General features: G+C 48.6%; 1 protein-coding gene across 2 annotated transcripts in view; it reads right to left on the bottom strand.

Annotated features, from left to right (window-relative positions):
- COL5A1 (collagen type V alpha 1 chain) overlaps positions 1–17,016 on the bottom strand; it is a 160,051-nt gene that overhangs the window by 86,627 nt on the left and 56,408 nt on the right. For both annotated transcript variants that reach the window (XM_075439389.1, XM_075439390.1), the window contains exon 5: positions 932–1,063. In XM_075439389.1, coding sequence (XP_075295504.1) covers positions 932–1,063 — 132 coding nt within the window. The remainder of the gene's footprint in view (positions 1–931; positions 1,064–17,016) is intronic.

Below are 17,016 nucleotides of genomic sequence, written 5' to 3'. Positions count from 1 at the left end.
TGTGAGCTGACCCCGAGACCTCTTAAAAATGTGTAAAATTCAGGTGATGCTCTTCTGGAAAGCAGCCACACCCAGACATTTCTAACTGAGCAGCAGAAATAAAAAGGTATTCTGTATCAGTCTTTTTTTCTTTCTTTTCTTCTTTTTGGAGAAAAGGTCTGAGGTTAACTTTTTTGTAGGAAAAACCTTGAGCACAGCAGCTTATACAGATGACCCGGGAGCATTTCCACCACAATGAAATTCAAATGTCAAATACATAGGCAAAAATGTTTCCCCCTCCTTTAATACCTGTTATTTCAAAGAATATTAAAAAAGAACTGCTTAATCTTTTCACGAGTTCAACAGTAAAATTTGAAATTTATAAACAATTGCCTGGGTTGGACAGGATTCAACCCCCCAGGGAAGGTCAGTATTTCACACTTGGCTCTGGTTGTCTCTCCTGCAAGTTTTTGACCTCCAAGCGAATATTCATTTTAGTCTCTGGAAGTGGCAGGAGCGCAGAAAGGAAGGGAAACTCCTGAGGGCAAGAGCCAAGCCTAGAACCTGCAAATCCTAAAAACAAGCTCTGTCTCGGCCCTCAGGTTGCATCAGGGGAGGTTTAGATTGGATATTAGGAAAAACGTCTTTAGTGCAAGAGTAGTCAGGCATTGGAACAGGCTGCCCAGGGCAGTGGTGGAGTCCCCATCCCTGGAGGGGTTCAGAAAATGTGTAGATGTGGCACTTTGGGACATAGTTTAGCAGGCATGGGGGTGTTGGGGTGATGGTTGGACCAGATGATCTTGTAGGTCTTTCCCAACCTTAATGATTCGATGATTACAGATGAGCTACAAGGAAGCCGAACGGGAGGAAGAAGCCGAGTGCATTTGCAACCGCAATGTGCAGTTGGATGCTGCTGCCCCAAAAGCATCCCCAAACCCTGCAAGCGACTCACGTATTCGTCCTGGTTGGGGTCCTGGGACTGGGGGGAGTCGGGGACGGCGGTGTCGCAGTCGGGGCTGTAGTGTTCGCAGTAATCATGGGCTGCTCGGGGGTCCGCCACGATCAGGAGCTGCTGGATGTCACCCTGTGGGGAAGGACAGACAGAGGGTCAGGGGGACGGACGGTGCACGCGGAGCCACCAGCCCGAGGCTGCAGGCAAGGGGATAATCACCGCCGAGAAATGAAAAGCAAAACACTTGGCAGGGTCACCTCCCTGACACGGGCACATCGCCCGAGAGGAACCAGGCGAAACTGCTCCGTGTCCAGGGCTGGGTCAAGCAGCTGCTTATCTGGGGCTGCTCCACGAGGTGTGAAGCCACTGTGCTTCACGCCCAGTCCCCAACGCACCTTCCCAAAAGATAACCCCATCTGCGGAGAGGTCAGCCCTGCGCCCGCAATACAGCAGCACTGACCGCCCCAGGCAAGGCAGGTGCAGAAAAATAAAAGAGAAAAAGGTTCTACGCACCCCAAATCAACAGTGTTCTGTGGACTATAAAAAAACCCCTTCTCTCCTGCCCGGTCCCATGCAGCTCTGCAGAGCTCCGGAGTTGCCCTGCCCAGCCCAAAAAGCTGTTCATCAGCCTCAAAACTTCTCTGCTTCTTCCACTCCATCCTTTGGTCTCACAAAAGACATCACCCCTCCTTGCTACATCTTGTCTCACCTCGAATTTCCACCCACAGCAGTGTGGCAGACATAGAAAGAGATTAGAAACGCATCTGATAATCAGAAAAAGAAGAAAGAGGGAGGGGGCCGCAGTGGCTTACTGAAAGCCAGGTGCCGAGCGAGCTCCTTAGGCACTGAGGCTGCTCAACAGATCACTCGCTATACAGTGAACGAAGTGCAACACAGCCCAAAGGTCAGAGCAGAAATCACTCTTCAGTTCCCTAAAGAACCACTGCACTGCTTAACCGTAACGCCAAAAAGCAGTTTATGCAGTAGACAGTTACATAAGACTTTACTACTTGAATTATTAGAGCTGATACTTTAATTAGGGGAAAAAAAAGAACTTATTTCATAGTAGAAAAACATGGCTAAGGCATCAGGGGAAAAAAGAGGAGCATTACAGCAAAACTGGGAGGATGACTTGGGCACGTAATAGGAACCAGAAGCTCCGAAAAGAGCCTGGCCAGACCGGCGAACAGCCCCGTGGAAAATGAAGGGATATTTTTGAAATTATGGGCCAAATCTGCCTTCGTGCATACAAGCTGCACATGGTCCAGCCATGGATGCTGCTGGGTCCGTGGGGAGCTCAGTGTCCCATGAACACATACTATCGACTTCTGTTTACTTTTTTTGGCAGAAATCCATAAGGAAAGAGGTTGCAAGGACTGTGTGGACCTGGCCACATCCTGCCTGGTTCCAAGGGGCAGGGGCAGCTTACGGCTGCCTGGGGTTTCCCCCCTCGATTTCCAGGTTATCACATCCCTCTCTGCAGCAGCTCACCGTAATGTCTGGGCACCTCTCAGATGCTACGCAAGTTACTCTGAAATTGAGCATTGGTTTAAGCTTATTAGTCATTGTTTCCTGCGAATAACCTTTACAAAATTAACAGAAATGTCTGCAAAGCGGTTTTCAGTTTTCTATTTTAAGAAAGAGAAATAGTCTTTCTTTTCCTTTCCCTTTTCTTTTTTTTTTATAAATCTGTAGTGCAGTTCTGTCTTTACAGTTCTGGCCTCTTCTTTTCCAACCTAACCACCAAAAACGGGGATGCAATATTGGGAAAATGGAAACTGCCAAGTTTTTGTCTCGTAGAACATTTCCCATTTCCAGCCAGCTCTGGCCACCACCTGACAAAGTGACCCGCACAGGGAACTCAGCTGTGGCGTGACCAAGGGGATGTCGCCCAGCCCTGAGCAGAGACCTGAAGGATCTGGGGGGTGTTACGGGGTTACTCACACCGTAGAACACCGACCCTGCCTCCCACGACAGCTCAGAGCAACGGAACAGGCTGCCCCGTTGGAGCTCCCTGCCATGAGGGATACCCAGCCCAGCCAAGGCAATTTGCTTAAAGTTGATAATATGAAAATCCTTCCAGCTGCTATTTCTGCACCCAGGACCTCAACCACCCCCGGCCCTCACTGACACTCGAGTTAAGCCATTTGTGCCCTTCTCTCTCTTAGGTGGTTAAAGCTCCTCCGTCACCACAGGGTTATGGGGAGTGTCCGGCACTGTTGGGATAAGCTGAAATAAAACAGCTACGAAAGCAGACCTGGTACTTGTCTCCAAGAAGCAAGGAAGGAAGGCTGAAAGCTTTTTCTTCCTGATAAGGTTGGATTTACACCTCAAGGAGAGCTGATAGTCTGCATCCTATAAGTGACCAGGGCTATAACTGTATTTCCTCAAGGAACAGATAAAGCAAGGAAAGGCATGTTGGCTAAACACAGTGCAAAAGGTTAAGCAAAAGAGAATTTGCTAAAGCTGAGTTTGCTTTTAGCCTCAGCTGATGGCAGCTCCAGAGCTATGCATGGGGAGAAACCCTGGCTCCCTCCCACCCTGCTTCCCTGCAGTACAGCAGGAGCTGAGCATCCTCTGGGTCTGATGGCTCAAGGCATTGGCAGTACCTTTTAGCAGATGGGAAGCCATCACTTGCAAGTCCCAGGAGCCACAGGCTCAAGTCTTGGGGCCACAGCAGAAACCTCAGCCTCACTCAACACACCAAAGGATGGCATTGGCCCGGTGGTTGCTACTGAGAGAGCGAGGAGGATGACAAGCGAAGCTTCCTACTCATTCTAGGTCAAGAACCTAAGAAAATCAGCGCATAACTGAATAAATTTGGTACACGAAGGTTGCCAGGAAAAAAACGTGAGCCACATCAGACAGCTCCATCAGAGCTCACCACGCTTCACAAGCATCATTCACTGTGCCTACTATTGTCCCACTTCCTTTTCAAACCCAATCAATCACGCTGGCCAGCAAAGTTCATCCTTTTCTTGTTGTTCCAGCAGCAGTGTGCAAGCGTGCAAAATCAGGAGGAAACTCAACGCACCCTATTTTGGAGGAATGAGAGCCCCAGGGAGCATCTGAGCTCAAGTATGCTGACGTGGGTTGAGCAGCTCAGTGATGGGGGAAGGAGGAGAGCTCACGGGGCTGTTAAACCGTTCATCTTTGTTGCATTAACAGCAAGTGCGCAGCACTGGTGGACACCCTGTGTTAACACTTGTAAAAAGCAGACAGGAGTAAAACCTTGTTAGCAAGATTCCCAGTCAACTGACCTCATCCCTCAGTGCAAAACAATAAAATGGGCTAATTTAGTCTGTAATAAAAAGCCCCACTATCTGAACTTCACAAAAGACGCACAAAGCTCTGCTGTCAAGAGTCCCATTTCTTTGATTTAAAAAGCCGACTTTAAATAGAGCAAGCCGTGCTGGGAGGTTCGCGAGCCTTTTGTGTCCTCTCAAGTGTGTTGCCGCTAATAAATTTCACCAAGAGATAGCTGCCCCCAGCCCCAGCGCGGGCTGACAAAGGCGGCAGCCCGCTCCGCTCCCTTTCCTCGCTCAAGTGTCTATTTGTTCCACTGCTATGGTTACACAAAACACCCAAGCCCCTCTGCTTCCTATGTCAGCATCTGCTTTTTCAGCAAAAGCAGCGATAACAAAGATACCATTAATTTCCACCCCCCCTCCACACACATGCAAAGAGGTACGGATTTTCCATGAAGCCTTGGTAAGAGACAGAACTTACAATTACACCAGGGGAGTGGTTTAAAGACTTTACCAGCCAAGTCATTTAGGTTTTTAAGACTTATTTTAAGTAAAGAGGTGTCTAAGTCAGGGGCCAAGTCAGTAATGCACTGGCATTGCTTTGAAGGAGAGGTCACCAGCCAGCACAGTGTCCCCCAGCCAGCCCTGCAGATGGTGGGTAAAGTCCTCTGGTGGCCTGTGAACAGGCTGGGCACATCTGGGCACACAGGGCTTGAGAAAGTGCACCAGCACCTTGGGTACTTCTCAGCACTCAGAGGCAAGGCACGGTTGCGCTTTCCTGGTTTAACAAAAAATTTGAAGTGAAGAAGAAACAAAAGGTCAAATTTTGCCTGTAAATAACCACTATTTCATTCATCAGAACAGCTAGTTTTTAAAAAGGGGAATAAATCACATTTTGACCTTTATTCCTAGAACTTCCCTTGAGGAGAAAGAGGCAGGACAGCACATATATGAAGATGATTCTGAATTGTGAGGCTTTTATTTGGTCCACCAAACAATGTAAGCACTATCAGGACCAGTAAGAATCCATCTGACATTTATGGTAAAGCAATTTATGCCTGATGACTCATTTGCTTTATGGATTAAGTTCCATCAAGCCAGTTGAATTCAACTGCCCAGCCAGCTCCGAGTCAAGACTGGAAAAGCTCTTCTAGAGCATTTTTTAACACTTATTCTATACATGTGCAAAAATGTCACACCACTTCCAATGACATCAACTTCAGTAACTTGAAGAAATCGCTGTGGTTCAACAAAACAAACAGCTGGCAAGGATAATCACAGTGACTTCATCTGGCATTGGCAGCAACTCCATAAATACTGGGATTCTTCAGGGCTTTCACTGCAACGCACCAATAATTAACTGAACTGTTGGTTTAGTGCGTTACCCAAGAAGTCTTCAAGACTCCTAACATCCATAAGAATAAAAACTTCTTGATGTGCTTTTTTTAAACTCCTACATTTAAACTGGGCAACCACAGGCCCAGGATGTACAACTGTAACACACACAAAAAAAAGATCTTAAAAATTATTGGAAGCACTTGGGATGTTGCCAAGTTTTACTATGAGAAACTCACTGGTTCCATAAACGCAAAACCAGCCGGGTGGCTAAGAGTGGCAGAGGTTCAACGTAACTCTACAATGAAGTGAAAGCTTAGAGATCCCAGCCACCAGCAAGCTTCCAAAAAACCTAATCCGTGTCTTGGAAACAGCCTGCCAGCCCTCAGATATTCCACTTGATAAAACCCGTCATCAGCACTTGCCCAGGGACAGAGGGTCTCTGCTGAGGACATGGGGGCTGCCCTGCTCCAGGGCTCCGGGCAGCTCCTTGCCCGCACAGCTTGGAGTAAGAGTGGTATTGGAGAAATCAGTGAAACAGGGAAGCAAGGGTTGACCCAGAGCTCACCGTGCCCTTGGCTCTGCCAGTGTAGCGAGATGCCAGGTCAGAGGGTCGATAACTGCTCAGAGCATCGGGGCATCCTTTGCTGGGCTGGTATCAGCACGGCTGCTCCAGAAAAGAAGCCAAACTGAGCAATGGGGTCAGAGGAAGCCTCATCACCCCCACTGGCCCCTGTACTTGTGTCCTGCACCCCTTTCTCTGGCCAGCCATGGGCAGGAGCAAGCTCACCAGATGGAGCAACTGGTACCTAAAGGGCATCCTTTGGGCTTTCAAAAATTTTGCGCTGCTAAATGGGAAGCGAATAGTTGAAGGTCTGGCTCAAGAAAAAAAATAGGCTTGCCTCGCACGCAGTTATGAGTCAGCTACAAATACTTGGTGGTTTGGACAAACCCAACGTGGATGTTTACTTCCCCATCCTGCGCAGAGGGGCTGCAGGAATGGACAGAGCAGCTTTACTGCGAGACCTCTGCTATTTCCCCTCTGAGGCTCCAGTTACCGCAAGAATGGCTTCCTCTGGCTTTTGGAACTCAGATAGGAGCCTCTTCTGAGCCCTCTTTAGGAAAAACAGGTTTAATTAAGCAAAAAAGGGACAGACGTTTCACTGGAACCAAATATGGCTTAAAGGAAAAACCTCTCTTCAGGGCTGATAACAGTTTCTCTTTCTCATTGCATCTCTCTCTGGGAGAGGAGGTACCCCAAGAAACCCTGCTCTCACAACACAACAGCCTAGTCCTGCATCCCCAGCCCAAAGCTAAGCTGTTAGCATTTCTGATATCAAACTCACAGAACACTAACTACAGTAATTATTTGGACAACCCACATGCCTCTTTCCCTGACTACAGCAACAAGAAGAAAATAAGCCCTTTGGCTGAAAAGTAATTAACCTCCCCAGTAATTTCCAACTTTTATATTTTATAATCCCAGGGAGGAACCCAATTTCCTATCACGTGAGGATCCATTAACTCGCTGTTAGCCCTGGCCGCTGGCTTTGTAGGCGCAGGGCAGGGAAGCGTGGTCCCCTCCTCTATGCCTCTTCCCTGAACCCTGCTACCCCCAGCTCCGAGCTGTCCTCAACACCCAGCCCTGCTCCGACGGATGGAAACACAGCTGGGCAATGCCATGTCCCGGTTCCTCCATCCATAACTGCTGGATCCTCGGGTCAGCTGCTCCATGGCTGCTTCCTAGCAAAGAGGCTTTTCAGAGCAAGGGGCTGCATTTCACACGTGCTTGCAGAGACCGCAGCAGGCTGAAGGTCTGTCAGCATAATATCGCAATACAAATCATGAGCAGCGTAGCAAGAACTCCTCACTGAAAGGGAAGGACAAAGCGACTCTCTAAAAGGAGAACAAAAGCCAGATGGCTTTGCTAATTCTGGAAACCTCTCCTGAAGAAGCTGTCGCTCTGCCAATACCCAAATGCCAGTCAAGGACTCGAGTCATTAGCAGAGCAGGAGACGCTAATACGGGGTTCATTTCCAGGCGGATACTTCCCCCCTGGCTCCGATAACCACACAATGTAAATAATACCCTACCCTAAGGTAAACACTCCCCGTGGTGCAACACCGAGCACCCTCTGCGCTGGCCAGAGAAAATGCAAAGCCAGGGTTTATGCCAAAGCCCTTTTTTGTTTAAGTGACAACGCAGAGCTAATTCCCAAAGACAATATACCCAGTATTCACCAGCAGTATGGATTATTTACACGACAGCACTTTACAGGCGACGGATGGACCCATCCACCATTCCAGTTTCCTGTCCTCAACGGGTGAAAGATTTTCTTGCCTTTCCAAATGGCTGAGTTTGTCAAACCCATTAATCATTGCTGACTTCTTCCTGCCGCTTGCCCTGGAATCCTCACCAAATCCTGGCAGCTCAGAGCCCCTTTGCTCTCTCCAGTCCCATACGTAACATCGCTACAGTCGCCCTTTCCTCAGCCCTGTGCTACCCCGGTCCACTTAACCATCACATCCTGCCCCGAGAGCTTCTCGTGTAGGGACTGGCAATGCCCTGAAGAGAACAGAAAAGGGACAAGATGAAAAAACCTGGCCAAGCCCAAATGAACGTTTAATGATTGGTGCAGGAGCCCAAGCCAAGCTCCAGACTGGCCACCCAGACCACGCAGTCCCATCCTCCCTGCACCAGCTCCCCATCCCTTCCCTGCCAACAACGGTTCATTCCCTGGCACTTTGCCTAATTGAAACCTCCATCCTTTCAGAAGAGACATCTAATCACCAATTTAAAGATCCCAAAAAGCTCTAGAGCTGCTTTATGCTTTGAGGCAATTGCACTTCACCTTACCCTACCTCGACCCCGACTGACTGCAGGGGACCGCAGTGCTCCGATGCAGCACCACGGGCGCATCGCACAGCGTGGTACCCTGGGGCTCCCACCGTAAGCCACAAACGAGCATCGCTTCCAGTGGGCGACGTGGCTTTCCTAGCTAAAAGCTGATGCCTAGACCCTGGAGGACAGGGTTTTTTCCACAATTTACAAAATAGGTGGAAAACCACAGATAAGGCAAATTAGCAACCTGTCATTTAATTAAGATCCAGGAACTTGGGGGACACAGGGCTGAGAGAAAAACAATCCTAAAGAAAGAGGCAGCTTGGAAAACAGGTGGCCTTGGCAGAAGCACAGAAAGCAATCAAATCTACAAAGTATTTACTGCGAGGCTACGATAGTAGTGCGCTTCTCCCAGGTTTTTGTTTTAGAGCTGGAACAGGCAACAGGGCAGCATCCCTCGGCCAGTCCCCCCACGCAGCCCTCCGGCCGCAGCACTGATCGGGCAGCCCCTCTGAGCCAGGCTGCACGAGAGGCATGGCTGCTGGTAGCAAGAAGGCTTTTCTCCAGCAAATGGGAAAATCTAAGCTAGAAAAGAAAACAGAAAAAAAAATCTGAAGCACGACGTGGCCAACACAGCAGGGACTGGGCTGTGGTTTAAATCTCTCGTCCTTACATCGCTGGCTGGGAGGCTCCTGCAGGAGCATCCCGGGTCAGGCAGAGCCGAGCAGGAGGCAGCGGCCGTCCCACGCACGTACCGGGGGACACGTCCAGCTTTCCCTTGACTCATGTCTGCTGCTGCAAACCACCAGACATCGCCTGCGTGCTCCACAGACTGCACTGCAAAGCAGACAAGTACTTTTAATAACTGTCGTAGCTAATTGCACAAGGGAGCAGGACCCACCCAGAGGAGAAATGACTGCTCGGCTTCTGTTCATCCTCACGCCTCTGGGCAGGCAGCCTTACATCAGCCCCTGCAAACATGGTGGCATCACTGTCCCACACTGCAGTCCTTGGGAACAGAATATTTGCAAGCTTTGATTTTCCCTTCTGCTTCAAGATCCCTGCTCCTCTGCTAACCCAAGTCCCTCTTCAAACCGCTGCCATCCGCTGCTGATCTGTCTGGATTCCTCCTCTTTCAAGCAAGTATAAACACCGCAACTCTTTTGACGGGCCAGGGCAAAGCAGCAGCCAAGCAGCAGGGACTGCAGAAAAAGGCAACGGCAGCCAAGATGCCTTCAGAAATAAAGCAAATACAAAGACCTGCTAAAAACACCCAAAGAGACAGATATGCTTAAATCAACAACCGTCACGCTCAGACGGTCAGCTCCGCTGGCTATTTTTATATATTTATGTCTGTTCCACAAACTGCTATCTACTTGCTAGGATTTCTGGGTGTGAAACAACCGGTTCTGGACATGCAAAGCGGGATGCGACTGAATGGCTTCCCCTGCTCTGCGGCCCCAGCCTGGAAGGACGGACGGACAGGGAGCAGGGCTGCGTAGACTGGTGTGACAAAAGGCTGCTTTATATTCCCTCCTTCTCTACAGCCCGGCCAAGCAGTGTGGTAACACAGGCAAAAATAATATGAGAGGTTTCTGCAGCTATTTCACAGAGAGGAAGAATAATAGCACACAGTTCAGGTTTTTAAAGGCAAAACATGAAAAGAAAACCCCTGACAGTCCTACTTCTCTCCACCACAATAGAGAGAGGACATTACAGTAAGAAAATGAAATTTGAGAGTCAAGCCAGTCTTCATATTTGCAAAATGAGCATCTTTTACTTTTTTTTTTACAATTGTGTGTTCTGGGCAGATGTCTGAACCCCCCCCAGCAGATTAGAAACATATGCGAAGAACAAGGAATCCAACCCACACGTTTTTATTAAACTGCATGACTTCTAGTTCAAATTTCATCACATTGAAGTAAATATTTTCTCTAAAGTAGCAGCTGCATGTTAGGTTACACATAATAGATGTTTCATATACATACACACATGCATGCAGGTGCTCATACATCCATGTCCCACGCTTGCCGATAAACTTCATGGATGTCAACGTAAGACCACACGGCTGAAGGCGTTTTTGCAATTTTTCTTTTAAAAACAACCTGCCTGTGCATACACACTTTTAAAAAATTAAAGCTGTAAGAGTTCCAAAAATCTCAGAAATACCAGATTTAAGGTTGCATACCCTAAATCTCTCACTCTGTACAGACATATTAGCACATAGTCTTTAATTATTACCCAGGAATAAATACTTTTCCATAGTACTTCCACCTCACATGATGCACGAGCTTTCCTCCGCAGCCCCTTGGCACGCTTCTCTAAGCCCCACTCTGCAGTCACAGGGCTTGCATACATGTTTTGCACATCCATACTGCGTATCTAAGCATGTATACTTTTAAGTATGGTATCTACAGATGCAGATGTTAAGCGCTGCTAACTTAAACAAGCTTCTCCACTGACAGAGGAGGAAAGCATCCAGATTTGGGTACTTCTGAAAGACTGTGACTTCCCAACGACTTAGTTTCCACTCCTGGCACAAGGCATGCGCCCTGCTAAAGCCTGACATAACCCTAGGGGCTTTTCTGAAGCCAGCGCTTAATCCTTATCCCCAGCCTCTTCCTGCGAAAGCTGGGACATGTCAAACACAGCTATCACCGGGTGTTCATGGAGCGCCTGGGCATCGCCTCTGGAGCGGAGCACGCGCTTCCTGCTGGAGCACCGACCGCACGCCACGTCCACAGGGATGGACCCGGACCCGGCCACCACAGCCTTGGGAGCCCACGCCAGAAGCACCGATCTTTCCATGAAGCAACCTGAAGCCAAGGGCAGGCTCTCCATCCCACCCAGCCCTTTGGAGGACACCAGTGCTCTCCACCAGCCTGGAAGCCCCTCCTCTGAAGGGCTGAGCTGGGTCAGCTCGAAGCCAGCTGAGCATGTGCCATTTACCCCCCCTCCCCCCAGTCACTCAAGCCAAGCCCTAATAACCTTTGGGATTTCCATCACCTGTGGCAGATGCAAAGCTAAGCCACCAGACTTGTTTGTGGTACCCACTAGTGCTCTGATTTCAACCCCAGCAGTGCAAGAAGCCCACAGCCTCAGCTGGTGAATACCAGCTCCAGGAGGACCCCAGGGCTGGAAGATGAAGAACTGCATCCATCTACCACGAGCATATTGTTGTGGCTCTCCTGGCCAGCTGGAGACCATCCTCAGCTGACACTCTTCTCTTCAGAAACCATTTATAGATCTGCAGTAACATCTTCCCCAAGAACAGAAAATGGGACAAGAGCTAGAGTCTCTTGGCTCACTGGGACTGAGTCACCAAAGGCCCAAGAGGTTCTCATAGCTGTGGGATGGAAACCTTGCAACATGATCTATCCAGACCACGCTACTAACCAGGCTTGATTGGAAGAAATAACTCCTTTGCTGGCTTATTATTGAGTTGCTGGCTGGGCAAAGGTGTTCCTTCTATTTCAGGGGAAGAGTAAAAAAAAAAAAAAAAAAAAAAAGGTAAAAAACCTGACTGCAGAGAACCCTGCCAAAGTGACTCAGTTTTCTTTGGCTGCTCCACAACTCCCATGAACATGGTAAATTGTCTGACACTCTCTTCCCTTCTCCAGTTTTGACTGAAAAATAGGAAACCCAATTCTGAGAAGAGCTGGAATGACAGAAAAGCAGGTTTAGACTCTGCATGCAGGGCCAGCTTGGCAAGAGGACCTGGCACAGTTGCACCATCTCCTAGGGAATGTGTGAGATGTGAAGGTCAGACGTGGTGGAGGTCCTTAGCAGACCTGATCTGTGCAGGCTCCTTCAGCTGGGCAGAACCAGTTCTTGCATTTTTGCCAGCACAAGGAGCTAGAGCAGAACTGGGTTTCTCCCTACAAAGATCCCACCTGGCAGAAGTGTTTGGAGTAGAGGTGTTGTATGCATAACAGGCATGCTAGAGAGAAACACCTTCACTGAAGAAACAACCCAGCCTTCTGGCCACCTCGGTAATTACAGCTGCTAGCAACTACATAGTCATCTCTCTTGTGTATACCAGAAACCACATTGAGAGTTATTTAATTTGAAAGTTTAAACTAACACATGAGGAAGCATTCTCCTCTAATGAATTCATTAGGACAGCAATGCATTTTTTTGGCTAGTTTCCCCTGAAAGCAAGCCATGTGTGATCTCTTTGTGCAGCCACAGGTGTGTCCGTCTATCTCAATAACTCTTGAATCCAATAGCTGATTTTAATCACTTTTGACAGAAGAAAAAAGGCTCAAGATAATTAAACTCCTATAAATGTCATGGAAACAGCTAGGTAAGAGAGGCATCGTACAAGTTCATTGTCTGAGAGAAGGCTTTGCAGCAAGTTCACATCTGATCAAATATAGGCATGAACAAGAAGAACACGTCTCTAAAGTTCCTACCATAAGAAAAGTTTAAGCAACCATGAGACACAAATTAGAAGGAATCTAGACCTGACTAATCTCAAGGCGTCTCTGTGATTCCAAATTCCCCCAGTAACTAGAAAAAGATGAGCTGAAGCACCACAAAATAAGCAGTTGTTCTTGCATTTCTGCCTATACATGGAAAACGCCCTCTTCTCCTCAATTTTACAGACTCAAGAAGAACGGAGAAGAACACCAAGCATCTCCAGGTCCCAGCTAGCCAGCTCCCTGGCAGCTCTCAGAGGAACATCATGGGACACAGCAGAGCACAGGGGTTTGCAGCTACCTGCCATCAGATGCCAGCCACATTTAGGCTGGCATTGCCACCTCAGATGAGCCTTTACTCCAAGAGAGCGGCTTCTCTGTCTGCACAAGACTTGTAATCGTTACTGGCTCTCCAGCAGACACACTAGGATCAAACCCTCAGAGTTATTTTTTTTTTCCTGTATGACCACACAGCAGCTTGTCACTCTGTGATTTCTGCCTTCAAACTCTTCATTTGGTAACTTAAAATCAGCATTTGTGTCTTACTCCACACAAATTACAGCGTTGAGCCCTAAAAATAGAGGCCCCACAATCACCATGTGCTCTGTTGCCACTGTCATTCCATCCAGCCCAAATACAACCTTCATAGCATGGTCACCATCCAGCTGTTGGGTTTTTTTCCCCCTCCAGATTACAAATGCTTAGCCAGGAATAGTGTAAATCTATAGGACAGCTTTGAAAGGAAAGCTTTGCAAACTGCTCAAAAATTGTACTGCTGAGTTCACAGGTATTCTTTAATCGCTGCACCCACCGTCTGTCTGCAATATTAATACCACCAGCCGAGAGTGACTTCATAGCAACAGATTATCCAAAAAACCAAAAGCTATCTATAAGATATTTATCCAGAATTTAAAGACGCTTTTCTCTTTCCTTTTCTTTAAGTTATTGACTATTCCAAAGCATCTGCAAAATAACAAGTGTGAATAACTCCACAGCAGAAGTTTTTCAAGCAGTTCCTTCCGCTTGTTTTCCAATAGGAGCTGGTCTGGCTCAGGTCTATTCACACGGTGAAGGTTTTGTTCCCTAATTGAAGCATCAAGTCAGATTACGCTTCTGAACCCTTGCAAGCAGCAAATTAGACTATTCAAAAAAAAAAATCTCTTAATACTCGTCCAAGCAGTTTGCTTCCATGGATATGCTTAAGCAGGGCAACTCAGGAGGCCCCTGGCAATAGGCTTTTTGCAACTGTAGCCTCCGCTTGACAGTCAAGGAAAGAAATTTTTCATGCAAGGACAAACTAACAGGGCTGTGTGACAAGGTGCTGCTCTCCCCAACAGCCATAGCAAGCGCCCAGCGTGACAGCGGGGCTCAGACCCTGCCGATCAGCGATGCCAGCTGCTGGGACAAACCTGGAAGGGACCAGAACCATGCAAAGTTTGGCTTCAAACCAGCAGTTGCAGAGAAAAAAAAAAAGAAAAAAAAAGTTTTCCCCTCCTCTGCATGCGCACCCTGCCTGCCGGTCCGGCACCCTTCATCAGGGTGCTAACTGCTCCGGCCATGCCTCGAGGCCAGGGTGAGGGGGCCAGCGCAGGTTGGCATTGCCCAGACCCAGACAACAGCCCCATGAGCAGCATCCCACGAAACTCACATTCAGGTCAACTGGAAAGCGATGTGAACGGATAGCCTGGGCGTTGTGGGAGGCATTTACATCAAGGGAGGACAGTGGCAGCCTGACCTTCCCTTGTCCAGTATGGAAATTAAAAACCAACAAAAAACCAAACCACCACAAAAAACCCCCGTGAAAGCCCAGCCTAGGCCTCCGAGAAATGAATAGGACAAAATGAAGGGATGTCGCTGTCTATCATGATCTGCCAGCCCTTTAACCAGCAGTTAATAAAGCTGAGAGGGAGAGAGGAGAAGATGGAACAATGAGCAATTTTGAAAGAACACCCTCATTTTGCATCCGGTGTATTCCAAATAACGCTGCCTTTCTGAAGCACACACTCAATAGCCTGCGCTCCACAGAACAGGCTCAAAAAAAAGTTATTTTCCCCATTTTCCTCATCGCCTTCATTAGGAACCCCTGGAAGAAACCCAAGTCCCCACTTCCCCTTGTCCTCCACTGCTCTTTCAGCACCACGTAAGCCCAGGGCAGCCCTGCTCTCCCTCACCAGTGCCACCATTCTCCAGGTCCTAGCTGTCACCACCCAAAGGCCATCCCCACTGCAGCAGGGCCCAACCTACGTGTCCCCAGCCACAGTCTGAGGCCAGCTCTGGGCAGTGCCCTGGTAGCCAGGCTACGTTGCTCATATGAAATGAAGAAATTGCAACTTTTCCCTCAGAGAGGAGCTGCAGCCTGGAGGGGAGCATGCAGTCTCTCAAAACTCCACGTAAACCCAAATTAGAGCCCGCAAGGCTGCCAAAAGGCTGCCCAGCCTTCACATTTCTTCTTGCGGTCGGGTAGACCTGACCACGTACTCCATTTCCCTATTTTCTTTACCATGTCATTTAGTGCTGCATTTCCCCCTTCCAACTCCATCTCCTGATGTCACCGCCCTACCAAGGGCTGATCGCACCGTTCCAAGTTCCCTCTCACCATCCAAATCAAATAACCCACTAATAACCGAGCTAAAGGTCTGGCTTTTTCCTATAGAAGTTATTCTTCAATGACATATGTGTGAACCATAAGGGATAGTTTAAAAACAGATTCTCCCTCATTACAAGCTGCAGCACAGCACATCGCGGCATTGCTCTTTTGTGTCTTCCCCCTCTGCGCCAAACGATGCCGTTTCCTGGCTCCGGTTTCACATTGATTTATTTCCATTTCATCTACGGAAAATTAGGAACGAGATCAGCTTCTGCTGGCTGCACCGCCCACGTGAAGCTGGATATGCCGGCGTATTGTAAGGGGGACTCTCTCACCGTGGAAAATATGTAGTGAAGTGAAGCTCTTGGCTTAAGTTACACATTTGAAAACTCACTGTTGGGGCTGTGCTGAGCCAAAGTGGAGGCAGTTGCTCAGTTTTTACTCAGCCCTGTGTAAACAGGGTCGCGGTGTCTGCCTGGGAGGTGTTGGTCCCAATGATCCAGAAAGACTTGGGCTTCTTTCCCACCCCAGCTACGATGGAGGTGGGGGAGGCAAAGGGAAAAAGAGAGTCTAGGAAAGGTGGTGAACAGTCTGGAGAGAGTCTTGAGGAGCAGATAGTCTTGGTACAGAAAAGCAAGAGGCAGCAGGGAAGAAATCCACCCCCCAGCTCTCCATCAAACATCCAGCCATAACCATCCGTGATGGTCAAACACAGCAGACGGCATTTCGCAGCTCCATCTGACAATTCACACCACTGCTACAAGGGCAGGAAGAGCAACCAGGGACAGCCCCACACTGCTGCTCCGTGGATTTCCCATCTTCTCCCCTCCTCGCTCCCTAAACACTTCCCATACTCCAGCACAAAACCCTGGGTGAGCCCTCAAACAGCTCCAAAGCCCACGGCTCACTTCAGAAAGCCGCAGCCTCCCCTGGTCTGGGCTCACTTCCATCGCCTAAGAGTGGCTTTTTGCTTCTAGCAGTGTATCAGGGCTTCCCACTCCCATCCCACAGCACCTGGAGATCTTTCGAGTACCAAGGTACCCAAAAGCTGTACACTCCTTGCTTTTACCCCATAATTTTTTTTCCTCACAGCTGAATTAATCTGGAAGCTGAGCTCCCATTTTCTCAGCCCCACAGATGGACTTTGCATCCCCTGAGTGCCACAACCCCAAGAACCACCCTGAGGTTTTATCCTCAGCCCTCCACACCGAGGTGGCTCAGGATCAAGGGGTTTGTATACACAGAGACTTTTAATCAGGACTTGGAATGTTTTCTGCCCCAGGAGGTAAATACAGAATCCAGGTTTTATGGATTAAAGGGAATGGGGGGCGGGGGGAAACCTGGCTGCCAAACTTATCTCAGGATATAAGCAGGATTACATGCTTAGCCATGGGGATATCTGCTGACATGCTCAGAATTTAACTTAACACCAAAGTTTGGTTGGGAAAGAATTTTCCTGCATTTGGCCAGTGACAATCACCAAACCATGGAGCACTGAGCAGGACACATCTGCTGGGACCACCCGAGAAGAAAGTTTTGGTGCAGGTTCCTGTTGCTATTTCCCATCATTGCTGCAAATTTGGCCAGTGCTGCTCCAGAAAGAGCTGAAAATGGAGAGCTGAGCTCGTGTGCACCCATGGGGATAACACCTCT

The sequence above is a fragment of the Opisthocomus hoazin genome, chromosome 19, assembly GCF_030867145.1.
Source record: "Opisthocomus hoazin isolate bOpiHoa1 chromosome 19, bOpiHoa1.hap1, whole genome shotgun sequence".
Lineage (NCBI taxonomy): Eukaryota > Metazoa > Chordata > Aves > Opisthocomiformes > Opisthocomidae > Opisthocomus > Opisthocomus hoazin.
Note: the sequence above shows the minus strand (reverse complement) of the source record. Positions and strands in the feature narration are given on the sequence as shown.